The following is a 27918-nucleotide window of genomic DNA, read 5'->3' as shown; positions in this document are numbered from 1 at the left end:
CTGCAGGTGTGCTCCTTTCATCCACACCTTACAAAACACCGCCACACGGCAACTGTCGTCCCAGGCAGCACCAGGGGAGATCGCTACGCAACACCAGGGGAGCCTCGGAGACAACTTTAATTAGGAAGAAAGAGTTTGGAGAAAACTGGTCACCCTCTAGCGCTTTAACAAAGTGGCCCCTAACCGGGCGTCTGGGGCGGTATGTGTATGTGAGAGTGTGTGCGTGTCTGTCTGTGACAGTGTGAGACCTTCTCACAGCACAGGTGGGTGGCTACATATACGTTTCTAAGTCTCTAAGTGATGTTCAACATAGCTGTGGGGAGAACCACGTTTTGTTTTCCTCCTAGACATGTAGCCCATATATAATCCATGGGAGATATACAGCAGCTTTGAAGAGACAGTGAGTAAACAGTCTAAACTACGCTTGTTCAGTGTGATTGAGTTAGGGACTGGGGTATGTGGGCTGACGTGTGCATTGTGTGTTTATCTTTGTGTGAGAGAGAAGAAGGGAGGGGAGGAGTGATATTGAGTTAATGTACAGGGATGTAGGTTGACTTTAATCAGTCTTTATAAGCAGCTCGTTAGTGACAGTCGCCACAGTGTCTGGCTGCTCCTACACCAGTCAGGAGCGTTTTGCATTATCTTAGCCATGGTAGTTAGCGGATGATGCTAATTGATATTGGCCTGAATAGTAGACAGTCTGTCGCTAATTAGCTTAGCTTACAGTAGATCTTCTAAATGATGAATAGTGAGTTTAGTTGAAGTCATTTAATTAAGTTAGGTTGTGGACAATGAGATGCCCTCTATATTGTCTGATATGTGTCAATGTCTTTTCTTATTCTCTGAGATTAATATTGCAGATTTCACCTCGTCCAGTGGAGAGATGAAAGAGTTCTTCACAAAAGCTTTGGTGAGTGTTCTGTTTGGCACACACACACACACACACACACACACACACACACACACACACACACACACACACACACACACACACACACACACACACACACACACACACACACACACACACACACACACACACACACACACACACAGTGTCCTCCATACCCCTCTCTGGCACCTCATTGTACTGTGGGATTGTGTTCACAATCTCTTCATGAATGATTAAGCTGGAGTCTTTCTGGAACAAGGTCTTTGATGATCGGTTGTGTGTGTGTTTTTGTGTGTCAGTGTGTTTGATGAGTTGTGTGTTTGATGTCGAATTGTGTGTGAGAGTAAGTGTGTATGTGCATTTGATGTTGACATTTGTGTGTGTCTTTCTCAGCGATAAGCCCCTGTGATTGAGTTTTCCTAACGAGGCTGCGTTCAGCTGTCCCTTGCTGTGAGAAACTATTGTTCAGCAGACTCAATGGAGGAACGTTTGTTTGGGAAAAGGTTGCAAAGTCATGGGAAAAGAGAGCTTTGTCTCTGAGGGTCGTGAGGGAGTGAATCGAGAGAGCGGACGCGTTTATGGCTTGACACACACAGCTGCTCCAAACACACACACACAAATGCACAGACCGAACAAACACACACACACACACACACACAAACACAGAAAGGCCTCTTATCGCACAAGGGCAGGGGGTTGTGTGTGTCTGTTTAGCTTGAACTTCCTGGATGCACACACTGTCAAGGCAAAGTCTGACTTTATTAACCAAATCAATGTCATCTGCCTGAGTTAACAAAGCCTTTCTACCTCAGAGAGGCACCTGGTGGAACAAAGCTACCAGTGTAGTAGAGAGAAGGAGAGAAAGAGAGAGAGAAGAGAGAGAGAGAGAGAGAGAGAGAGAGAGAGAGAGAGAGAGAGAGAGAGAGAGAGAAAGAGAGAGAGAGAGAGGGAGAGAGAGAGAGAGAGAGAGAGAGAGAGAGAGAGAGAGAGAGAGAGAGAGAGAGAGAGAGAGAGAGAGAGAGAGAGAGAGAGAGAGAGAGGAGAGAAGAAAAGAGAAAGATGTCTGTCTGTCTATACAGTCTGTCGGTCTGTCTGTGTATGTGGCCCCTGTGAGAATTAAAGTTGTTGTTTGAAGTGTTGAGGGATGGCTGATGATTGGTGATTGTTGGGCATATGTATATATGCCGTGGGATTGGTACCTTGAGGTGCAGATGTATGTGTGTATATGTGTGTGTTGTGTATATACGTTTGGGAGGTAAAGGGTGACAGTCACTGATGGTCAGATACTGATTGCTGATTTCTGATGGAGTTGCCGCATCACATAAGAAGCCCATTGTTATGGTACACACACATACACACACACACACACACACACACACACACACACACACACACACACACACACGCGCGCGCGCGCACACACACACAGTCTCACCTGGATCTGTTGCTGCAGGAGGTTGATTTTGTGTTGTTGCTGCAGAAGCTGCTGCTGTTGCCGAGCAATCTGTGATAAAAGACCAAGAGAGTTAAGAAAGCTACTCACACACATAAACCAACAGAGACACTTTGGACAGAGCATTGATCACAAACATAAACAGGGTCATAGGCTTGCAGAGTGCAGAGGCTCAATGTCCCATGGGACAAGTGACAAACGTCTACAAACATCACAGCTTCAAATGTGGCCCTTTCATCAAATATGGATATGACATCTGATCTGTGCTGGGCTCATATGGGAACTATACTCTATTACAATACATCCATTATATACTGTTCACTTCAAAAGGGCAGATATATATTAATCAGAGTGAATTTGTCAGTGTGCAAACACTCTTTGTAAAGCTCCGAGCACCCCAGCAGCTAAACCACACAACAAAGACAGAAACCCTTCTCTATGTAAATACCTGGCAGACTCCAGCCTGCATGCTGGAGGGGTGCGAGCGCCTGTGTGTGTGTTACTGTGTGTGTGTCGTAACTCCATCCGCTCCACCAAAACACACTCTCAGTTCATTCCTGTGCTACTTTACATTGTTTAAGATGCCTCGGGTGGAGGTACAGTAGTGTGTGAGCGGGATGTGTATGAAAGTGTCACTGTTTCTGTGACAGTTTTTTTAGATCTGTGTGTCAGCCCCCACCTAGGCACTTAGGTACCTAGGGTGTGTATGAATGTACAAGGGTGTGTGTGTGTGTGTGTAAACGTATGTCTTTGTGTGTGTGTTTTACCATACGTGTGTGTGTGTGTGTGTGTGTGTGTGTGTGTGTTGTCTACCTCGATGCGTTCACATAACACACATCTCTTTCTCTCTCACCTGGTCCTGTTGTTGCTTGGCCAAATCCATCTGCTGCCGTTGTTTCTCGATCTGCGAGGCGGCCAGTTTCTTCTGCTCATCGTGGGCCGCCAGGAGCTGCTCTCTCAGGCTGCTCAGCTGGGTGATCATGCCCATCAGCTGGCGCTCCTTCTCTGCCAGGCTTTCTGAGGTACCTGGGAGGGCAGAGCGGAGGGTAAAGGTTGGAGGTCAGAGAGCACCCAGAAGAAACAAGGGAGGAAAGAAAAGAATAGAAGTCAAGCGTTTGGATGTCGAGCTAGAAGGTCGGAGGTCTGTGTTAATGGGGCGTGCCCGGGGTAGAGTGGAGAAGGATGGGGTTGGTGTGGGAGCTTACAGCACAGGGCCAGATGTGTCAAAAACAGAGTGAAGTGCGCTCATTCCAAATACTAAATGAATCCTTAGCCCCAACCCTGTACCTAGTCTAGATCTGAGAGGATTTGAATGTATGCAATATAGGATAACATGTAGCTAATACCAAATAACACATATCCATGACTGTTTTGCCTAAGTGGTAGGGGTTAACTTGGAATGCAGTCTCAGTCAAGCCTTCCTCTCTTTCCCTCTGAGCAGTGTGTGTGTGTGTGTGTGTGTGTGTGTGTGTGTGTGTGCCCCAGGCCTCTCTGTTTACCCTCCAGTCACTGTGCCTCCTGCTCACAGTTAGCATGGCCTGACCTTTGACCCTAAAGATCCTGACATATGAGCCCCATTCACACGCACGCACACACGTGCTCTCTCTCTCTCTCACACACACACACACACACACACACACACACACACACACACGCACACACACAAGGGAGGAAACCTAAATCATTCTACAGGATGTAGTTACACAGAGGCACGCCGAGGCACTTATACAAACAGTGTGTGTGTGTCTGTGTGTGTGTGTGTGCTCATAACTGTGTTAGACTATTTGCCTTCAAGTCTTTAGTGTCTATCTATGTGTGACATACTGTGTATATATACATTAATATTTTATGTGTGGTGTATGTCTTTGTTCTTTGGAATCTATTGCATATATACATACGTGTGTGTCCCCCTCCAGCAGTACAATCCCCCATTGTTCCCCAGCTGCTACTAGCTTCAGCAGAGTCACATTCCTTCCCCAGTCATACCAGATGAGAGAGAGGATAGAGAGAGAGAGAAAGAAAAGGAGGGAGAGAAACAAAGAAAGAGAGGAAAGGGGGGATGAAGGAGTCACTGCCACTGACCTGACCCCCTGACCTCACAAGAAGGTGAGAGTGAGCTCCATTTGTTCCCCTGATGTTCTATCCCTCCACCCCATCCCTCCACCCCTCCCTTCACCCCTCCCCTCATCCCTCCTTCCCTCCGCCAACAATGGACAATAAAGGCAACTGTCACAGCCGCCCGTTGGAAAAATAAACCCTGTGCTGTCTTGAACAGCTCACAGACCCACAGACCAACCCTTGACTACTGCTGACCGAGACAAGAAAGGAGCTTGTGTTAAAAACGCTAGCCCGTCCAGAAAGAAGGGGGGATGAGAGGAAAAGGGGGGAGAGGTGGAGGGGTGAAAGGGGGGATCAAAAGAGGTATTTCTTCCAGGGGAAGGGGTATAAGACCCCCACACTAACACACTAACTGGGAGGAATGCTGATTGTCTGACTGGGTAGGACTGAGAGGTCGACTGTCTGATGAAAAGGGCTTTCAATGGGGGACCTGCAAAAGGGGAAAATACCCCTGTAATACCCTTAAAATGCTCCACTTCAATACACTTCTGTTCGCTTCTAGATACCCTCTAACGTGAAACCTGTTAATAGGGCAAACATTCACACACACATACAGACAAAAGCACAGTGATGAACACACAAGCATTGGTGTGCATACATAAATGTACCGGTACACACATCGGTCTCACAATCTCCCCCCCCCCCTCCCTCCCTCCCTCCCTCCCTCCCTCCCTCCCTCCCTCCCTCCCTCTCTCTCTCTCTCTCTCTCTCTCTCAACCCTTCCCCCTATCCCCCCCTTCTCTCCCTCCCTCCAACCCTCCATCCCTCCCTCTCCCAAACACGTTCAACAAACCCTCCAGCATCATCAATCACAGTGTGTTAGTTGTTTCCTCAGCTGCTGGTGGATCAATAAGGTGTTTCCTTTTGCTCCAAACTTCCTTAGGCAGATCATAGGCTGAGTCCCAAAGGGCACCCTAGTCCCTATATAGTGCACTACTTTTGACCAGGGCTCAAAGAGCTCTGGTGAAAAGTAGTGCACTATGTAGGGAATAGGGTGCCCTTTGGGACTCCGCCCTAGAGCCCCAAAACAGCCCCGCTCCTATCACATCCACTAGTAATTAACCAATTTGTAACAATGTGGTAGTTGTCAAGACACTCTCAAGCTAATTAATGACTAGGCTTAGCAGATAACTCCCCCATGACAGTTAGAATAGTACAGAGGGAGGAGAGAGAGAGGGAGAGAGGGAGGAGAGAGAGGAGAGAGAGGGAGGAGAGAGAGGAGAGAGAGGGAGGAAAAGGAGAGGGGAAAGTGGCAGTGGCAGTGGTTCCACAAACTCTTTTGGGTTTTGACCCAAACAAATCGTTTTTCTTGTGGCCGAGACACGTTAGGATCCACATCTAGCATTAGGTTATTATTGATATATAGGGGAGCCATCCAATGCTTCGTAATGCACTGCATGAAGCCAACTACCTGGCTCTGATCACAGTCAGTCCTGCTCATAAGGAGCTGTCTTTTGAAATTCACTTTGTTCAGGAGAAATCTCCTGAATTATAATACAATTAAAAACAAAGGCGATATCAAGGAAGACAAAAGGATATCATGGACCCCCCGCACACACACTCTCTCTCTCCTCACACACACACTCCTGATGTTCCTCTCCAGCTGCGTGTCTCGCCTGTGCGAGGCGGGATGCTCACACACAGAAATGTCATGTCAGCGGGGGGCACAGGGAGGGATTGATCAATGAAGCTCCATCCTAGTGCTAAGAGAGGAGACCAGGACAGCTTTGATTACATATTTCTTTACTTCCTAATGAAGCACAATTACCACTGAAGCTCATGTCTGTGCCCTAGAGTGAAATGAAATGAAACCCTCCTTTTCTTTTTCAGCAGTGTTCGTACAGGGGGTAGAGAGAGCAAAATAAGATAGAGAGAAAGAGAGCGAGAGAAAAGGAAAGAGAGGGAGAGAGAAAGGGAGAGAGAGAGAGAGGAGAAAAAGGGGGAAGAGAAAGAGAGAGAGAAACAAGGAGAAGGAGAGAAGAGAGAGTTCCGCTCCACGTTTCTCTGTCTCAATGTTAGGGGTAAATGCATGATTTACCGTGTTAACATGTGTAAGAGCTACAGACGGGGAGGTATCATTAACTGTGTTACGTGTACGATAAGCTGCCCTGAGAGTTAACTAACACTGTCGTTAACCATCAGAGTTAAAGCTCTATTCTCATGGAGGGGTGAGGATACTGGAGTTGCCTTTTGCTGCTTAGTTTGAGTTTGGTGGGTAATTGACAATTAACATGTGTTTATAATCTCAATACAAGGAGACAATCTAGGTATTGAGAAAAAATAAATGGCCTGAGCGACAGACATATATGCATGTAACCATTTATCTCTCACTGTGATCATTGCACCCGGGGGGACATTCCATGCCAGGCCTGTCAAAGTAATTTTGCCAAAGGGGCACTTCTCAGTAAAAAGCACTAAAAGGCCATATACTGTATATATTCCCATATACTGTATTGAAGAACAAGAGTTAGGAACACAATTGGGGGATGTTTTCAATCAGATGTGGGACCACAAATGGCTCCCATGCCGCAAGTTTCATACCCCTACTCTAGGTAGACAGACAGCATGACTGTACTGTTGTTTACCTTTGATTTCTCCAAAGTGTCCTGATCCCATGGCCAACAGCTTGTCCTTCCAGTCCTTAGACAACAGCCTCTCAATGCTGGGGGCTTCTGATGGAGGGAGGGATGGAGGGAGGGAGGGAGGGAAGGAGGAGGGTAAGGAGAGAGAGAGCGAGAGGGAGAGATTCAGCTGGATGGCCTACATCACAATAAAGCTCATTTAAAGTCCATTTACTGTAATAAAGACAGCAGCAGTGTCTCTCTAATGGCAGCACCAGCAGGAGAGAGAGAGAGAGAGAGAGAGAGAGAGAGAGAGAGAGAGAGAGAGAGAGAGAGAGAGAGAGAGAGAGAGAACAAGAGAGAACAAGAGAGAACAAGAGAGAACAAGAGAGAACAAGAGAATGAAAGACAGAGAGAAAGGGAAAAAGAGAGAGTGTTGGAGAGGGATGGAGGGAGGGAGGGAGAGAGGGAGAGAGAGAGCAGCATTTTCCTCACCTGCTGTTAGGGAATCATTAGCCCTGTGGGCCATGAGACAAAGAGGTCCTTAATGCACCTCCACAATGGCCACATTATCAACCAGCGCTTTGTTCCCACTACACATACACACCGCACACTGTGAACACACACACACACTACACACGCCTGCCCACCGCGCTACACTAATTACCAACCTGCCAGGGATCACAATTACAACCACACATTCACACAAACACACAATCACACACACAAACACAATGACACAAACACACACACACAAACACTCACACACAAACAACCTCATGGAATAAAGCCCTATGAGGACAAAATAAAGAATGAGTGAGCGAAAGACAATAAGAGGATAAAAGAGTGGTTGAAAGTGTGAGTGAGAGAGCGAGGGAGAGAGAGAGGTGCAGTGACACACAAACCCAGAGGATGTCAGGGACAGAATGAGAGAGAGAGAGAGCGAGAGAGAGAGAGAGAGAGAGAGAGAGAGAGAGAGAGAGAGAGAGAGAGAGAGAGAGAGAGAGAGAGAGAGAGAGGAGGTAACAGAGGGATTGTGAGAGAGGCGAAAACACTGGGTGTTTATTGTCAGGAGTGAGCCATCTGCACTAGTAATTCACTGTAGAGCTGAGGACAGGATTAACCCTGTCGTACACACACACACACACACACACACACACACACACACACACGCACACAGACACACACAAATCTGCTGACAGCAAGCTAAAAGTCCCCCCCCCATAGGATTATATTTCCAACATAATTCTTGAAAAAGTCGTAATCGTTTTGGTAGCCAGCCCACACACACTCATAACAGCAGTTGAAGACGTCCTGGCTGTGTATTGAGTGGCAGCTCACCACAGCTCTCTATCCTGACTGAGAAGATCAAAACAGGCTTAGTATCTTAACTAGTTATAACACTATATAGACTTACTGCTGATGTCTACAATATCACTCACAAGACAATTGGCGGAACTGTGTTTAAACACTCCATTCCTGACTCTCACACACTGTAGCGTACTCAAACTATTTTCCTCTCTCCTTCTCTTTCCCTCTGCCTCTCCATCACTCACCCTCCTGTCTTTTTGTCCATCTTTCTTTCTCTGTCTGTGTTTGTGTGCGTCTGAGCGTGTGAGTAAAGGCCATGGACAATATGTGTGTGTGATTCTCTGTGTTGAGGGACATTCTCCCCTTGGAGGCCTGAGTCAGGCATTCTCCTCTCTCTAAGAATAGCCTCTTCATGTCCTACCACACTCACACTGGTACAGGGGACATGGTAAAGGCACAGGCCCATGAGTGTGTGTGTCTGTCTGTGTGCAACTACAATAACTCACTCCTCGCATATCCAAAGCAAAGACGTGAAACACACACACACACACACACACACACACACACACACACACACACACACACACACACACACACACACACACACACACACACACACACACACACACACACACACACACACACACACACACACACACACACACACACACACACACTCTTAAATCATCTCAGATCGTCCAAGGTGGCACAATTAGAGTCTCCCTGCAGCCAAGACAGTCAACACAAACCTGCTATCACTGACACACACTACACTACAAACAACACTACTCTGGGTGGACACACTACCACACACACACACACACACAAACACACACACACTTAGCATGCACAGACACAGACACACGCACACGCATGCACACACATACACGCTAGAAGCAGGCAAGCAGGCAAAACGGACTTACTTGAGGAACACTTGCCCAAATATTAAAGTTGCGTTTGGAAGGTTAGTTCCCTTCAGTCTCTGACTCTATTTCTGTTCTCTGTCGTCTACAAGATGTCACTGTCTGGCTGTGTCTGTCTGTGCCTCCTTGACTGGAGGACAAGCTAATGCTGCCTAATGCTGGCCTTGTGTCTCTGTGCTGTCTGTCTATCTATCTTTGGAGCAATAGACACTAGAGGATACGATGGCTAGGAAAGAGGGTGTGGGCAAGCCCACTAATGGGGGAGAAGACAGGGGGAAAGAGGGTGTGGGCAAGCCCACTAATGGGGGAGAAGACAGGGGGAAAGAGGGTGTGGGCAAGCCCACTAATGGGGGAGAAGACAGGGGGAAAGAGGGTGTGGGCAAGCCCACTAATGGGGGAGAAGACAGGGGGAAAGAGGGTGTGGGCAAGCCCACTAATGGGGGAGAAGTGTTGGCAAGCCCACTAATGGGGGAGAAGACAGGGGGAAAGAGGAGAGGGGGAGAGAGCGAAAGATGGTCTCGGTTTCCTTGCTGCAGTATAGAGGTGTACACTCCTCCTTCTCCTTATCCCTTTTGACAGCTGTCTCAACATCACCCCAACAGGTGCTATTAGCCCCCAGCGCTCTCTCTCCTCTCCTTCTCTCTCCTTGCATCCCCCTCCCTACTCTCCCGCTCTCAACAATGACAGAGGCTTTTAAGCCAAAGAGCTTTGACAAGTGAGAGGGAACAACAAATGGCAGTCTCTCTCTCTCTCTCTCTCTCTCTCTCTCTCTCTCTCTCTCTCTCTCTCTCTCTCTCTCTCTCTCTCTCTCTCTCTCTCTCTCTCTCCACTGTGCACTCTAACAGTTATTATTTTTATTTATTAACAGGGCTGCAGCCATTGTCCCCTGTGACAGCCAGGCCACTTTAACTATTAATAAAAACAGGAAAAAAGGCTGCAACGAACGGCAGGAGGGGAGGAAATAGGAGAGGAGGGGGGAGGAGAGGAGAGAGGAAGAAGGGAGGAGAGGAAGAAGGGAGGAGAGGAAGAAGAGAAGCGGAAAAGAGAGGAAAAGAACAGAGGATGTATCTCTAGGTTGGCATTAAGACTCCGATGTCTCTTGCCAGAGTAGAGGAGTGTTACGGAGGATGTGATCGATGTAATGAACACTCAAATGAGTTAATACCTCCTGATTACACTTCTCCTCAATCACACACACACACACACACACACACACACAAACACAATTGGTTTAGACAATCAATCATAATGGCATCAATATATGAGTTGGATGACTTCAGACTAAACAAACTGAATTGTGAGTTATTGTAGGGTGAAACTTCACTGACTGGTGTACAGTGCCTATGGAAAGTATTCAGAACCCTTGACTTTTTCCACATTTTGTTACGTTACAGCCTTATTCTAAAATTGATTAAATAAAATAAATCCTCAGCAATCTACACACAAATTAGGGAAAAAAACAATTTAATCAATTTTAGAATAAGGTCTGAATACTTTCCGAAGGCACTGTATATTTGGAGGGTGTGGTGACGTAGACATAGTTGGATAAGAAGGTTTAGATTGCTTTGGAGAACTGAGTGTGATGGGAGTGAGTTGTGTCAGACAAGATGCTCAACAGACAGGCTCAACGGAGAGAGTAGTCTCTCTCTCTCTCTCTCTCTCTCTCTCTCTCTCTCTCTCTCTCTCTCTCTCTCTCTCTCTCTCTCTCTCTCTCTCTCCAGATACAGTGCCACCCCCATTCTGTTCTATTATTAGGAGGTGGAACTGAGACGTTGTGTGTTCTGAGTGAAATATGATTTCAGTGTCAGTACTTATAAACCCTGTATCCCTGTCTTAATAATCCTGTTATTGGGAATGTTTCTGTCTAAATCCCCATGACAGTCAGGGAAAACAGAGGGAAAATACACTGACAATAATAGTGGAATCATTCTGTATTGTTTTAGTTCATTGGCTCAAACGGAGTCAAGCTGCTGCCGTATAACAGAGCCAACACACTCCACCTGCCTGGAGAGAGGAGGATGAGGAAGGGATGGAGAGAAGGGGGTTGGAGAAGGGGAGGAAGAGAGAGAGAGAGTGACAGAGATATGCTTCTCCCTCTCTCTCTCTCTCTCTCTCGCGCCCCCTTTCTGTCAACAAGGGGAAAAACAGCATTTCAGAACCCCGGGCCAGTTCGCTCAGTCCAACACCACAAACAATGCAATCAATCTCTCTCACTCTTTCTCTTTGTCTCTCTCTCGCATTCTATTTTTCACTCAGACGCTTTGCCCTGACTCACCCAAACAGCCAGCTCCATTTTTCCTATTATCTCATATTGGCCAAGGCAGGAGATGTTTGGATAAAGAAGAAAAGGGGGTGGGGGATGAAGAGAGAGAGGGAGAGAGTGAGAGGGAGCGAGAGCGAGAGAGGGGGGGGGGAAGAGAGAGAGGGAGCGAGAGAGGGAAAGTGAAAGAGAGAGCGGGAAGGGGAAAGAAGAGGGAGGGAACAAGCCAAGGCCTCAGTGGACAACAAAGGGGTCTCTGTCCCTGCGCCAGCCCCAGCCGGGGTGGGGAGGGCTCACAGGAAAGGCCCTGGCTCCGGCCCGGCCTGCCTGAACAGGCTCCACATTGACTCCTCTTGGCAGCGGGGAGCTGGGGTTCTGGCCACCACCACAGAGCAGGGGTCAGGATTGAATAACCAATTATACAAGAACCGACAGAGTTTATCTACGATTTGCAAACTGCCCAAACACTAACGTATTGAGGTGGAGGGAGGGAAGGAAGAAGGGAGGGAAGGAGGGAGGGATGGTGGTTGATTCGGCATCCAGATATGTTGTCATTTCGGCTCTGCGTAGACACACACACTGTGTGTAAATACACACACATACACACACACACACCACAACGCAGTGCAGGGCTGTGCTCCATTGGTGTGCCACAGTGCGAGAGCTTGGAGGTGATCCATAGTGATACAGGCCTTAAGGGAAGCCTTAGTGCTGGTATTACCTACGCTAGTAAATGTAGACAGGACACACGCACACTTCGGTGTAATGGAGACAGTAACCATTCTGTTATAAATCTAACGTATTAAATAAATGACCTCATGGTTCCCTTTATGCTCAATTGACAAAAATAACACAATTCATTAATGTGATGAATTACTACAACAAACGGAATATTGAATAAAGATCGGGTTTCAACTCAACCGTAAAAAGCATCACTAGGCCTATACTTCCAACCAAAATGTTATTTGATTTAAAATTGTTCAGTCTATTCCCTATCGGTGGAAGAAGCCACAACTCACATTTAATTATTATGATATATTTGATGATCAATTCATGTTTTGGTTGTGGTGTGGTGTGTCCTGAGGTTTCGGGCGTTCTGATATTCTTTCTAAAGTTCAGTTCAATCGTTCCAGTGCCACAGTGCTCAGTGCTGGTGCCAAACGTATGGAGAACGACGTACATTGACAAACAACAAGCCGCTAGGTTGAGAAGGATCAGTGAGGAGAGAGAGAAGATGGAGAGAGTGATGGAGAGAGAGAGGTTTGTATCAAAAAGCTTTTGTCAAAACAATGTTTCTTCCACCTACGCAAGGTTAGGCACTAAAAGTACCCATTATGTGTGTTGTTAGGAAAAGCTTCCTGCGCTTGGCAACAGTTGCAGTGTGTACTGTGTCAACAAAAAATTCCCTCTCCTCCCTCTCTCCCTGCACGCTCCCTTTCTCCCTCCGAACCAGACGAAAGGGAGAGAAAGAGAGAGAGAACAAATAAAGACTGTAAAAGAGAGTCCCCAGTACCTCAGTCAGTGAGTTGGTTCAGATGACAGTCCAACTTTATTCATTAATAACCCCTAGACACCAAGACAATCATCAGGGGTACTCTCACTTTACGACAGGAAAACACACACTACTGTAGCAATTGCCTTCCAGCTCAACATCAACAGAGAGAGGAAGCAGACAGGACTTCAGAAATAAGACCAATACATGTCCAAATGGCTTTATTCACTCTCTCTCTCTCTCTCTCTCTCTCTCTCTCTCTCTCTCTCTCTCTCTCTCTCTCTCTCTCTCTCTCTCTCACTCTCTCTCTCTCTCGCTCTCTCTCTCAATATGTAGTGATAGTTTCTTTCACTAGGGGATTTATTACATCCTTAGGGCCTTGTGTCTGTTCTGTCAATGTGGTGTATGAGACAGTGTGTCTTACGGGACAGGAGGACCAATCACTACGCACACACAGGGACATATGGCCCAATGATCACGGAGGCTTTGACAAGCAGCACACTAAACACTTTTTGGGCTCGAAACCAAGAGATCTAGAGCTATAATTACCTGTCAAAACACCTTGACTGCTGAGAGTGTGTACTTGAATTGCTGCTAGAGAAGTGCACACTACCAAGCACACTACCAAGTAAACTAGAGATTGTTATTTTATTTTATTTTATTACTATCACATTACTATTAGATTTTTTTTTCAAAATAGTATATTTATATGCAGGATAATTTTTTTTTATAGTATCAGAGATTATAGCAACTATAATAATGTCACGATGTCCACCGAGGCTGCCCCTCCTCCTTGTTCGGGCAGGCTTCGGCATTCGTCGTCACCAGAGTACTAGCTACTGCCGATCTCATTCTCATCACTCCACTTGTCATGTCTTGTCAATCACACACACCTGGTGCTCATTCCCCTAATTAGTATGTGTATACGTGTTCCCTCTGTTCCCCTTGTCTTTGTGAGTGATTGTTTATTGTGAGAGCATGTTAGCTTGGTTGAGCTACTCAACATTGTATTTATACCAAGGTGGATGTTTTCCCTTGAGCTTGTTCCTTTTGACGCTTGGGGTGTTTGATATATGTGAACGCATTCAACTCTGGGCTTCGGTATTTTACCTCCTGCGCCTGACTCCTTCATTTCACCTCGTCACAGAATCACTCACCTGATATGGAGCCAGCAGGAGAAGACCGCATGCCTGGAGTTGTAGCAAGGATTCAGGAGCATTCATCGATGCTAGCCAGCTTGGGAGAAGCGATGGATCGGGTCCTTCAGGCAGCTGGTCAACCGGATCCAGCTACCTACAACCCAGCCCCTGAACGGATCCAGATATCCCGGCCACCGGCGTTTGATGGGACGACGGCGCTATGTAAGGGATTTTTACCCCAGGTAACGAACACCCAAACGTGTTCAGAGCCCTTTGTGGCGCATTGTACTTTACCTATCTCCTTCCCCGATCACTTGGTAGGTTCCTAGTGTAAGGCACTAGTCGATTCAGGCGCAGCTGGGAACTTCATGGACAGGGCATTTGCACGCCGTCACGACATTTCACTGGTTCCCCTATCCATTCCACTCCCCATCAGAGCACTTGATAGTCGACCATTAGGGTCCGGGTTGGTTAAGGAGGTTACGGGTTCAGTCACCATGATTACGCAGGAGACGCATGTTGAGCAGTTCAACTTTATGATTATTGAGTCTCCTGCTTACCCTGTAGTCTTGGGTATCCCGTGGTTAGCCCTTCACAACCCCAAGTTCTCATGACCGCAGAGGGTTCTTACGGGGTGGTTGCGTGAGTGCCAGGGTAGGTGTCTAGGTGTTTCCGTTGGTGCATCTACGGTGGAAAGTCCAGACTGTATCCCCACCGTGCGCATTCCCCCCGAATACCATAATCTGGCGCGTGCATTTTCCAAGACGCAAGCGACTAAATTACCACCTCATCGGGAGGGGGATTGCGCGATAAACCTTCGGGTATCCCCTGTCGCAGGCTGAAACGGAGGCTATGGAAACATACGTCACTGAGTCCCTGCGCCAGGGATATATAAGTCCCTCCACTTCACCTGCCTCCTCAAGCTTCTTCCTTGTGAAAAAGAAAGATGGCGGTTTACGCCCGTGCATTGATTATCGACCACTGAATAATGTGACGGTACGATTCAGTTATCCTCTTCCCCTCATTCCTTCAGTGATTGAGTCAATGCATGGGGCCCGTTTTTTCACAAAATTAGACGTCAGGAGTACCTACAACCTGGTGTGTATTCGGGAAGGGGATGAGTGGAAAACAGCATTCAGCACAACCTCGGGGCATTATGAATACCTGGTGATGCCCTACGGTTTGATGAATGCTCCATCCGTTTTCCAGTCCTTTGTGAACGAGGTGTTTCGGGACATGCTTGGTCGCGGTGTGGTGGTCTACATCGATAACATCTTGGTGTATTCCGCTACGCGCGCCGAGCATGTGTCCCTGGTTCGCAAGGTACTGGTCTGACTGCTGGAGAATGATCTTTATGCCAAGGCAGAAAAGTGAGTTTTTCCAGCAGTCAATCTCCTTCCTCAGATACCGCATTACTACCACAGGTGTGGAGATGGAGGGAGACCGCATTTCAGCCGTGCGTAATTGGCCGACTCCAACCACGGTAAAGGAGGTGCAGCGCTTCCTTGGCTTTGCCAACTACTATCTAAGGTTTATTTGAGGCTTTGGCAAGGTTGCAGCTCCAATTACCTCCTTGTTGAAGGGTGGGCCGTCCCGGCTCCGCTGGTCTGCTGAGGCAGATTTGGCCTTCAATAGATTGCAGGATCTGTTCACCTCAGCCCCGGTACTGGCTCACCCCGATCCATCACTACCGTTCGTAGTGGAGGTGGATGCGTCCGAGGTAGGGATAGGCGCTGTAGCTCTGCCCCTGTGCCTTCTTTTCTAAGAAGCTCAGCTCGGCAGAGCAGAACTACGGCGTTGGTGATCGGGAGCTGCTGGCTGTTGTCCGAGCTTTGACGGTGTGGAGACACTGGCTCGAAGGGGCGAAACACCCTTTCCTCGTCTGGACAGACCACCGTAACCTGGAGTACATTCGGGCAGCAAGGAGGCTGAATCCTCGCCAGGCCAGGTGGGCCCTCTTCTTCACCCGGTTTGATTTCACACTCTCATACATTCCGGGTACAAAGACCGTGAAGGCAGACGCACTGTCTCTGCTGTATGATACAGAGGAGAGGTCCAGAGACAACACCCCCATATGGCCTCATGCATTGTGGCACCTGTAGTATGGACGCGGATATAGCGCAGACATTACGCACAGATCCATCTCCACCGCAGTGTCCAGCTGGGCTGCAGTACGTGCCTGTGCTTATCCATGATCGTTTGATTTACTGGGCACACACGTCACCCTCCTCTGTTCATCCAGGTATCGGTCGTACAATGCGTTGCCTGACCGAGAAGTACTGGTGGCCTACCTTGGCTAAGGACGTGAGGGTGTATGTGTCCTCCTGCTCAGTGTGCGCCCAGAGTAAGGCACCTAGGCATCTCCCAGCGGGTAAGCTACAACCTTTACCAGTTCCACAACGACCATGGTCTCACTTAAGTATTGATTTCCTCACTGATCTTCCCCCCTCACAAGGTAAGACCACTATCCTGGTCGTTGTGGACCACTTTTCAAAGTCCTGCCGCCTCCTTCCTCTGCCCGGTCTCCCCACGGCCCTGCAGACTGCGGAGGCTCTGTTTACTCACGTCTTCCGGCACTACGGGGTACCAGAGGATATAGTGTCTGACCGGGGTCCCCAGTTCATGTCTAGAGTCTGGAAGGCGTTCATGGAACGTCTAGGGGTCTCGGTCAGCCTGACCTCTGGATTTCACCCCGAGAGTAATGGGCAGGTGGAAAGGGTGAATCAGGATGTGGGTAGGTTCCTGCAGACCTACTGTCATGACCGGCCGGGGGAGTGGTCGGTGTTCCTGCCAAGGGCAGAATATGCTCAGAACACTCTCTGCCACTCCTCCACTAACCTAACACCCTTCCAATGTGTTTTAGGTTACCAACCGGTTCTGGCACCGTGGCACCAGAGCCAGACCGAGGCTCCTGCGGTGGATGACTGGTTTCGGCGCGCAGAGGAGACTTGGGACGCTGCCCACGTTCGCCTCCAGCGCGCTGTGCGTCGTCAGAAGGCCAACGCTGACTGCCACCGCAGGGAGGCCCCGGTGTTCGTACCGGGGGATCGGGTCTGGCTCTCGACCCGGAATCTGCCCCTCTGCCTGCCCTGCCGGAAGCTGAGCCTGCAGTTTGTGGGGCCGTTTAAAGTCCTGAGGAGAATTAATGAGGTGACATACAGGTTGTTACTCCCCCCTGATTACCGTATTAACCCCTCATTTCATGTGTCTCTCCTCAGGCCGGTGGTAGCTGGTCCGCTCCAGGAGTCTGAGGTGTGGGAGGTGCCTCCACCTCCTTTGGACATTGAGGGGGCACCGGCGTACTCGGTCCATTCCATCCTGGATTCGAGGCATCAGGTGGGGGGCCTTCAGTATCTCGTGGAGTGTGAGGGGTACGGTCCGGAGGAACGGTGCTGGGTCCCAAGGCGGGACATCCTTGATCCCTCCCTGTTGAGGGATTTCCACCGTCGCCCTCCGACTCGCCCTGCTCCGCTTCTTCCTGGCCGTCCCCGAGGCCGGGGTCAGTGCACTGCTGGAGCCGCGCGTCAAGGGGGGGTACTGTCACGATGTCCACCGAGGCTGCCCCTCCTCCTTGTTCGGGCAGGCTTCGGCGTTCGTCGTCACCGGAGTACTAGCTACTGCCGATCTCCTTCTCATCACTCCACTTGTCATGTCTTGTCAATCACACACACCTGGTGCTCATTCCCCTTATAAGTATGTGTATAAGTGTTCCCTCTGTTCCCCTTGTCTTTGTGAGTGATTTTTTATTGTAAGAGCATGTTAGCTCGGTTGTGCTACTCAACATTGTATTTATACCAAGCTGGATGTTTTCCCTTGAGCTTGTTCCTTTTGACGCTTGGGGCGTTTGATATATGTGAACGCATTCAACTCTGGGCTTCGGTATTTTACCTCCTACGCCTGACTCCTTCATTTCACCTCGTCAAAAATAACCAAATCCACCTGGAATGAATAATTATGGTGAGTGCAAAACTGAATGAATGTAACATATAATTGGATAGACATATGCACATTATTGAGATATATCTACAGTCAACAATTGTATTAAATTGAAAATCCATTTATCTAAAACAGAATTTTGTCCTTCATTTATTCTCTGCGTGTTTTGGTAACAGATGGTGTTGTCGGTGCATATGTCCAATTTGATTTGAACCAAAATCTCAGCCAAATTTACACTGGCACAAATCTCACAGTGCTAAATTCATACTGGCAGATTGAAATAACCGCGTAGAGGGCATGACATTGGGGAAGAAAGACGGAGGACTAAATTGTAATGACATTTGTAAAAGTCGGCAAAACAACAAGAAGGGAAAACTTGCTGTCCTATGTGTGATTTATTTTTACATGTAGAAAAGTCTGATTTTAGCTTAATTGCAACATGTTTTTCAGGAGACAAGCATGCCTCACATCTTTCTCTCTCTCTCTCTCTCTCTCACACGCACACCCTTGTTTCCCCTATGTGCCTCAGTGACCTCCATTACCATCAGTGGCGTCTAGATAACATGCTGATATTTGAATTCATTGGATGATAATTCAGCTGCTCCCTGATAGGACGCGTTAGAGGACCTTATTAAGACACAGTTAGGGGAATTACGTATTACATTTACATACAGTTTACAACCTGAGGTGCAATGTGTCTAACAAACTAACCAGATAATGCATGAATACGGTCAGCAATATTGTCTGCGGTTATACAATAAGTTACATATTTTGAATAGATAGACAGTTGGGTTTATAATGGAATGTAACAAAATATCCTCTGTCATGTAACTCGGGTCTGGGCTGTTAAATGACACTCTAGCTAAAAACCCATGACTTGTCACCACAGCCATGGCCAAAGAAGGGTTAAAAAGTGGCAGGACTCCACTCTTTTCATGCATGCACATCGCTCTTGTCAAAAGCCTTCAGTTTAAGTAGGCCAAGAAATATGTTCCTTTCCACACACACACACACACATACACACACACACACAAACACACACACTTCCACAGACCGCTACTGTAATGGAAGATGACACCTCCAATCTGTCTCGTGGCAATAACCTCTCTTCACTCCCCCTGTCTCTCTCCACTCATCCCTCTCTCCTCTCCTCTCCTCCGACCCAGGACTGACTGACTGTCACAGCCCCGGGGCTACCGCCCATCACTTCTTTATGACATCACTTTAACGTGACAACAAAAGAATACAATGTGTTTGGGAGCAGGGGACCGGGCCGATGCATTAAGCCACAAAGAATAGGATAGACACATGTTCACTGACACACAGGGAGCGTAAAGTCATGGAACACACACACATATGCGCACACACGCACACTCACAATTGCACACGCACACATTCACACACATAGCAATTGCTCTGTGTTAATGTGTCAGTCTGTCATTGCGAACCTAGCTGTTAAAGAAGCAAGATAGACACACAGCCCTGGTACATAGCTGCTTTACTGAACTGTTGTGTTTTTACATCCTGTCTCTGTCTGACGTCTGAATACTGTTATTACTAATGCTATCATCACGCTGGCCTGTATTCACTGTGTGACTGACACTCACCATACTTAATCATTTTCACTGTTTGTTTGGTATTCAATGATGTCTTTTTTCATAGCCATTTGATGGTGTTGACACATATAGACATACCATGCATCAACACACACCCTCTCTCTTTCTCTCTCTCTCTTTCCCTCCACCCTCCTCTCTCTTCCCCTCTCTCATTGTGTGGTCTGTGCAGTCTGTGCGTCTCTGGCTGTTTCATCCATGTGCCGAGAGCGTTTAAAATGCTCAAGAATAGTCCTTATTGTCCGGCTGCGCCGCTCTAAGTCACGGAGGGCCATGTGAGAGCCATTATGCGATTGTTAACAGCAATGCTTAAATAGCGGCGGAATGTTCTGGGAGCACTAGTGTGTCCTGCAGGGAGAAATGGTCACTGATGACTGGGAGCTTATTGTTCACATACATGTGCTTCTGAAACCCCACACACTATCTCTCTCTCTCTCTCTCTCTCTCTCTCTCTCTCTCTCTCTCTCTCTCTCTCTCTCTCTCTCTCTCTCTCTCTCTCTCTCTCTCTCTCTCTCTCTCTCTCTCTCTCTCTCTCTCTCTCTCTCTCTCTCTCTCTCTCTCTCTCTCTCTCTTTCTGTTACCCTTTCTATCCCCCTCTTCCTTCCCCTTTTGCCTCTTATTCCCCTTTCCTGGGAGAGTTCAGTTCACATGCTTTCGAGTTAGAAAGCTTTGATTAGTTGATAGGATGGGCCATGTCAATAACATAACAGGGATGTTGTTCAATATTACATTTGCTTCAGTTAGCCAGCTGTGGACGTTGGACAGTGAGACAGTGGCCAGTATGAATACAAAACATCTTCTTCACTTAAAGCATTTTCTTTTTCTGACTGGACTGGACAGAGAGCTCTGTGGTTCGTTTGTGTCCTAATTATCTTAATTGTGTTTGGGTGATCTGAGCTGAGCGGTACAGTACAGTGAGTTGTCTTAACGAGGTTAAGAAATGAATCAAGGAGGAATGCAGTTAGGGGATCTGGAGCAAGAAATACTGGATTTGTTCTGCTGAGACATTTCATATATGTGCAGCCACACAGAGACATGTGCACTCACTCACACAATCACGCACACGCAAACACACACACAGAGGGATTAAACACAATAGCAGTGAAGCGATCATCTATATCTGGTGCAGACAGACCAACATGAGCTAAAAAGACCCATTCAGCAGCTCTGTAGCTCTGTACACACAGGCACAAAGTCCTTGGACTAGCATCACAAGACTGTCTAGCAAAGAGACAAACACATTACTGAACACATGTTTTTAGATTGTGCAAGCCATGCCCTTTCTTCTACTATTCCCTTAGTGATAGGAGAGAGAGAGAATCAGAGGAATCAGAGGAATAATAGAATAAATGCACAGAGGAGAGAGGAGAGGAGAGCAGAGCAGAGCAGAGGAGAGGAGAGGAGAGGACAGCAGAGGAGAGGAGAGGAGAGGAGAGGAGAGGAGAGGAGAGGAGAGGAGAGGAGAGGAGAGGAGAGGACAGGACAGGACAGGACAGGACAGGACAGGAGAGGAGAGGAGAGGAGAGGAGAGGAGAGGAGAGGAGAGGAGAGGAGAGGAGAGGAGAGGAGAGGAGAGGAGAGGAGAGGAGAGGAGAGGAGAGGAGAGGAGAGGAGAGGAGAAAGGAGAAGAAAGATGAGAGAGGAAAGAAGAGAGAAGTGAGAAAAGAGAGGAGAGAGGAGAGAGGAGAGAGGAGAGGAGACCCAGTAGTCTGTGTATTCCTTCCCCACCCAGGAAAAGTAGTTAAAACTACCCAGACACTAGTATGACTGTATACACACAGAGAGGCCCCATATATGTAAATTGTGAAGTATTTTGTCTGTAATGTCCTCAGTAAGACTAGCTGTCGCCATTGGCGTCAGCTAATGGGGATCCTAATAAATAAAATAAAATAAAATTCCCACACACACCCTCACCCAATAAATCACACACACTCAAACACACATTCCTACACACTTGGCCCCTCAGCCTCTGAAGATCATATGCCAGTGTGTGAGAAGTCCACCCACATCTAAGAAGCCTTAAAGAGAAGTGCTATTACATCTAACCTAGTAATCATACTTTCACAAATAATCAACATTTTTCTCACAATAACATATAGTCATTTTCTATAATAAACCCTGGGTGATGTGAAGGGTGGCTGATGTGACGGAAGGTGTGAGAGTATGGAGAGGAATCAGGGGTGTGAGGGAGAGGGAGGACACATACACAGAGCGAGAGAGAGAGAGAGAGAGAGAGAGAGAGAGAGAGAGAGAGAGAGAGAGAGAGAGAGAGAGAGAGAGAGAGCGAGGGAGAGAGAGCGATAGAGGGAGAGGATAGAGAGAGAGAGAGAGAGAGGTAGGGAGAGTGAGAGAGAAAGAGAGGGGGAGAGAGGGAGAGAGAGAGAGAGAGAGAGAGAGAAAGGAATGAGAGGAGCTGGTAGGGGAGGAGTGAAACTTTCACATTTAAACGCCTAATTGAGTTGTCTTGCCACGGTGGAAGAGGAATGTAGCAGTGACATCGTCACGGCTGTATTTTCTCACAGCACTCATGCATATGTGAGTGTGTGTGTGCATGTGTGTGTGTTTGTGGCACAGGAGGGTGAGAGGGAGAAAGAAGGAAGAAGAAAGGAGGGGAGGGGCAAAGGTGGAGAGGTTGGAAAGGTTCCACTTCATACTCAGTGATCAGGATGGTTTCAAAGTCTGACTGTTCCTCTGAATACGGGCTGCTGGGGAAATCAATGCCACATAGACAGACTAACTTATTGGTTAGGGATCCTACTATGTACACATTCCCACAGGCTTGTATATTAATACAGTTAAACCCATTAATTAAACTAAAATGATTTAAACACACACTCATTTTCTATAATAAACCCTGAGTGATGTGAAGGGTGGCTGACGTGACGGACTAACTTATTGGTTAGGGATCCTACTATGTACACATTCCCACAGGCTTGTATATTAATACAGTTAGACCCATTAATGAAACTAAAATGATTAAAACACACACTAATTTTCTATAATAAACCCTGGGTGATGTGAAGGGTGGCTGACGTGACGGAAGGTGTGAGAGTATGGAGAGGAATCAGGGGTGTGAGGGAGAGGGAGGACACATACAGGGAGAGAGAGAGAGAGAGAGAGAGAGAGAGAGAGAGAGAGAGAGAGAGAGAGAGGTAGGTAGGGAGAGGGAGAGAGAAAGGGAGGGGGAGAGAGGGAGAGATTTAAATACACACTCATATTCTATTGCGCTGTATCTCATACATGTAATTTCCAAGCTTCATTGATACCTGGATCACAGACAGGAAGAGAGAGGTGTAGGAGAGGAATTGATTTGTTGACATGACAATAGGCTAGGAACAGACAGAGAGAGAGAGAATCACTGGGTGTGTGTGTGTGTGTGTGTGTGTGTGTGTGTGTGTGTGTGTGCGTGCGTGCGTGCGTGCGTGCGTGCGTGCGTGCGTGCGTGCGTGCGTGCGCACATAAGCGTGTGCCTGCATTATGTGTGTGTGTGTGCCTGCCTTCCTGTGTGTGTGTGTGCATGTGCATGTCTGTATACATACGCATTCATGTGTGTGTGTGTGTGTGTCTCACTCTCTGTGTGTGTAGCACCAAAGAAACTGGCAGCCGGTGACAGCTCCAGCCCAAAATGACTAGCATCTGGAGGTGACAGTTGTTCTAACAGCTGAGCTGACAGGATTAATCCAAATGCACTGAAATCAAAAGTGGAGAACACCTGTTCACTGTTCCTGGGCCTAGGGGGAGGCAGGGGGGAGGAGGGGTGTTGGAGAGGGGTAGGGCGCTATGCCAGAATGAGAGTCTCACCACTCTTTCATTCCCTGGAGCAGAGAGGAGAAGAGGAGTGGGAGGGACAGGGGGGAGGGACGAGAAGGGGGAGGAGGGAGGAGAGGGGAAATGGAGGAGAGACTTGGGATTCAGGCACAGGAGCGAGGGAGGGCATTGGAGAGTATGGGAGAGAGAATGGGAGGTAGAAAGAGAAAGAAGAAATGACGTACTGAGGGAGAGAAGGCTGGGGGAGAGGACCAAGGAGGGAGGGGTGGGAGAGAGAAGGGGAGTACCCCAGGGAAAACACAGAAGAGGGAGGGGGGACAAGAAGGGAGGAGGTGTGTGTGTGTGTGTGGGGGGATTTATTGAGGGGGGCAGAGCAGGGGAATGAGAGGGGTGGTCTCCAGCCTCTGCGGTGGCAGGCGCTGCCTGGCTTGTCTGAGAACATCTGGCTCAAATCACAGTTCCTTTGCTAGTGGAGCTAGGGTCCTGACCCCTCAGGCTGCGTCACAGACACATCACTTCATCTAATACACCCCTCTCCCCATGCTGACCCCTCAGCTCCCACCAGGCAGACAAGGTTAATCAATATAGTCTCTCTGGGTTCAAAGATACCATTGACTGACTGGCTGAGTAACAGAGAGACACACAGACAGACAGACAGACCCCCAGCCTGCTCAGTACAGGGAAACACACCATTACTCATATAGATCTGTGTAGGTAGGGAGGTAAAACCTTAGTCTGTTATTTACGTGAGGTTAGTCTAATCTTTGTTTGGTAGAGTTGTTTTATTGAGACACTTAATATCCTTTGAAAGCTTACATGTGAGTGTGCATGTATGTGTGTGTGTGTGTGTGTGTGTGTGTGTGTGTGTGTGTGTGTGTGTGTGTGTGTGTGTGTGTGTGTGTGTGTGTGTGTGACTGTCTGTCTGTCTGTGTGAAAGCGGAAAGTAGGGGGGTTGAGGAGGGAGCGATTATGCTGATTGCTGGCATGTGTTGGGTGGTCAGTGAACCTTCCGAGCGGTGCATTGTGGGAGATTGATTGGTGTTAGTTCTAGGTTAGTAGATAATATAATGACGAAATGTACCCTAGTTTTACCCCTGTCCACACGTATGTATAAGAATGGTGTTAAACATTTCTCACATGCTCTAACTCAGGGCTTATATCCCTTTCAGAACCATATCCAGCTAGCTATAGTGTCTAGGTTCAGGCTACGTGGCTAATGTAGGTAAAATGTCAATTAAGTTTGTAAGCAGATTGTACTATTTGGTCAGAGGCCTAAGTGGATTAGTGCAAATTAGGCATATTTTCTTCTGTCAAGCGCCCAACGTATAGAGACACACGAGCAGTTAAACACTCTCACACAACCTTTAAAGTTGACTTGCTGTACACGCTCACATAGAACTACAGTGTAGTTACATGCTTACACACCAGTGTAGAGATTGCCAGAGTATTAGAACTGGGGATATGCAGAGGAGTGGGTGTGGGAGGTCAGCGTGCATCTTTGTGTTTCTATAGGCTTGAGACAAGCCTGTTGCCATCTATGAAGACTTAGAGTAGATACAATGACAGAAGTAACACACTTACAGTGAGTCGATCAAGTGGAGCAGTCAAATGTTTAACTGTTATGTTGTGTCTGATTAGTTACTTATAAAATATTTTCATCAGAGTTCCACCTGTATCACGTTTCAGGTAACAAGCCTTATTTGTGTGTGAAGCACGCATTCATTCTTTCATTCATATGTGTGATAAGTAGTGTAGTTAATTGGATAGTAGATTGACCCTGTATTGCAAAAGTTTCAAAAAGCTCTTTGTCAACATGAGCTAATGTTGATGTGTTCAATGTTAGGAACCAGGAATATAATCAACTATTTCATTTTTTTATCGGTGGCTACAAAGGTTTTTAAATGCTTTAATGTTGCATATTCATGAGATATTCCATTCCATTATTTAGCGTTAACATCCAAATGTCCGCATTTAGTCAAAATAACATTAGTATGTTAATAGATATGGTTGTCATCTGAAAATGTGTATACGGATTATGCTACCGATAGAATATAAAAGGTTTGGATATTTTATCTACATTTTAACACCCCAAAAAATATTTTACTAAATATATTTTTGTGTTGCTAGTGTTTGTGTGAATGTGTTTGTACTCCAATGTGTATGTGTGTGTGTGTCTCTCTGTGTGTGTGTGTGTGTGCGCAAGTTCACTACATTGACTAACTTTCAATCAAAGTTATAAAGTCCCTGTTTTCATCCATATGATTAATTTAACATAATGTCACATCCATTGACAAACGCTCCTATATTATACACACATTCCTCTGCCATCCGTAAAGAATGCGTCCATGCAAATTGACTCTATAAAAAGAGTCCATGGTAATGTATGGATTGTTGAGCTATAGCTCTGTTCTAGAACACAGAACACACTGCCTGTCTGCCACTGCACGGAACATTCCAAGATTCCATTTCATGAATCTCAATGACACTGGCTCTATTTTGGACCTTTGGAGCTGTCTGACTGAGACTCTGAGAGGTCTGGGCTCTGACTAGATGACAGGGCTATGGAACAGAACAGAACAGTCACTCCCGGGTCGGCAGTAGCAGCGCGGCACAGCGCGGTCACAATGCTCCGGCAATGGAAACCCTGTCTGATTCATGAACTCCGGGCTTTTGTGGCCTTCCTAATGGCACTCCGGGAGGGCAACAACACAACGCTACACACACGCAGTAACACAAAGACAGCCGGCCCAGCTTTTCCCATCCAGGGCTGTTCACTAGGAGTAGAAAGACCACGGGACCACTCTATAAGCCCCTTTTATATGCCATGTAGTGCACAATAGCTGGGGCACCACTTTTCCCATCCACACACACACTATTCACTTCTTAATATCGCTCATATGGGCTGAGAGAAAACATTTAAAGGGGAGGGTTTCATCTCCATTGATTGTCTTGTGCAAGCCTGGGGTAGAGAATACAAAGTGAAAAGCAGACGAAAACAATTCAATAAAAAGTGACTTGAATGTGCCTTTCATAGGAAGGAACAATGGCCGCCTCACAATAGGCCTCAGGTTCTTCTCAAGTCTTCCAGCCTGGTTCTCATGCCACAAAGAAAATGGATTGGTAAATACCTGTCAATTTGTGGAAAAATCACCCTGATTAACTCTTTAGTATTATCCCAGTTTACCTATTTGCTTATGGACTTGCCTACGCCTAGCGAACAGTTTTTTTTAATTATATGAGAAAAAAATATTCAATTTTATTTGGAACGGCAAGCCAGACAAAATTAAATGGGCCTATTTATATAATGAATATGAATTTGGAGGACAGACATGATTAAATATTAAAGCATTAAACCTATCACTAAAAGCTTCAGTCATACAAAAGTTATACTTAAATCCGAACTGGTTCTCTAGCAAATTAGTAAGATTGTCTCACCCAATGTTCAAGAATGGCCTTTTCCCCTGTGTTTAGATTACAACCTCTCACTTTCAGTTATTTGAAAAGGAAATCATCTCCCAAATATCACTAGTTCTAAAACAAGCCATAGAAAGTTGGTTGCAATTTCAATTGAATCCTCCAGAAACGACAGAACAAATAATGCAACAAATATTGTGGTTAAACTCAAATATACTAATTGACAAAAAACATTTTTTTTTTTTACAAAATGTTTAAAAAAGGTATAATCTTCGTAAATGATATCATCGGTAGGACTGGTGGAGTTATGTCACACATGCAGCTAACATATGGAAATGTCTGCTCTACCCAAAATTACAATCAAATAATTGCAGCCTTACCGCAAAAATTGAAGAGGAAAGTGGAAGGGGGAGAAAGTAAGGAACTTGTCTGTCGGCCTTGCATTAAAGAACATAATTGGTTAAAGAAAACTGTGATAAATAAAAAAATATACCAGTTTCATTTAAGGACCAAAGGATTGACAGCCGTCCCATATAGATTACAAAATAGTTGGGAATTGATTTTTGACGTACCGATCCCATGGCATAGTGTGTATGAACTGATATGCAAAATGACACCGGATTCAAAACTTACAATCTTTCAATTTAAATTATTATATAAAATTCTTGCTACCAATAGAATGTTATTTATATGGGGGATACAATCTTCCCAGCTCTGCAGATTTTGCTGCGAAGAGATATAATCATTAGATCATTTGTTTTGGTACTGTCCATTTGTAGCTTGTTTTTGGACACAGGTCCAGGAATGGCTAAAGGATTGCAATATTTACCTGGAGCTAACCTTGCAGATAGCATTACTGGGTGATCTGAAAAGTCATAGTCAATCGATCAATAATATAATAATACTTTTAGCAAAAATGTTTATTTTCAATTTACAATCTGTAGAAACAATGAGAATAGAAAGGTTCAGAACTTTTGTAAAACATCACAGTACAGTTGAAAAATATATGGCAAATAGAAGGGGGAATATATTTAAAAA

The 27918-nt window shown here is 46.6% G+C and overlaps 1 protein-coding gene across 11 annotated transcripts in view; it reads right to left on the bottom strand.

Annotated features, from left to right (window-relative positions):
- The window catches only part of LOC121543628 (transcription factor SOX-5-like), a 203338-nt gene that overhangs the window by 44825 nt on the left and 130595 nt on the right, over window positions 1-27918 (bottom strand). For 9 of the 11 annotated variants that reach the window (XM_045208484.1, XM_045208481.1, XM_041853648.2 and 6 more), the window contains 3 exons: window positions 7049-7135; window positions 3199-3371; window positions 2328-2396 (listed from right to left, as the gene is read on the bottom strand). In XM_045208484.1, the coding sequence (XP_045064419.1) occupies window positions 2328-2396; window positions 3199-3371; window positions 7049-7135 (329 nt within the window). The remainder of the gene's footprint in view (window positions 1-2327; window positions 2397-3198; window positions 3372-7048; window positions 7136-27918) is intronic. The other 2 variants (XM_045208485.1, XM_045208491.1) reach the window with 1 other exon arrangement.

The sequence above is a fragment of the Coregonus clupeaformis genome, chromosome 28 (assembly GCF_020615455.1).
Source record: "Coregonus clupeaformis isolate EN_2021a chromosome 28, ASM2061545v1, whole genome shotgun sequence".
Classification (NCBI taxonomy): Eukaryota; Metazoa; Chordata; class Actinopteri; order Salmoniformes; family Salmonidae; genus Coregonus; species Coregonus clupeaformis.
Note: the sequence above shows the minus strand (reverse complement) of the source record. Positions and strands in the feature narration are given on the sequence as shown.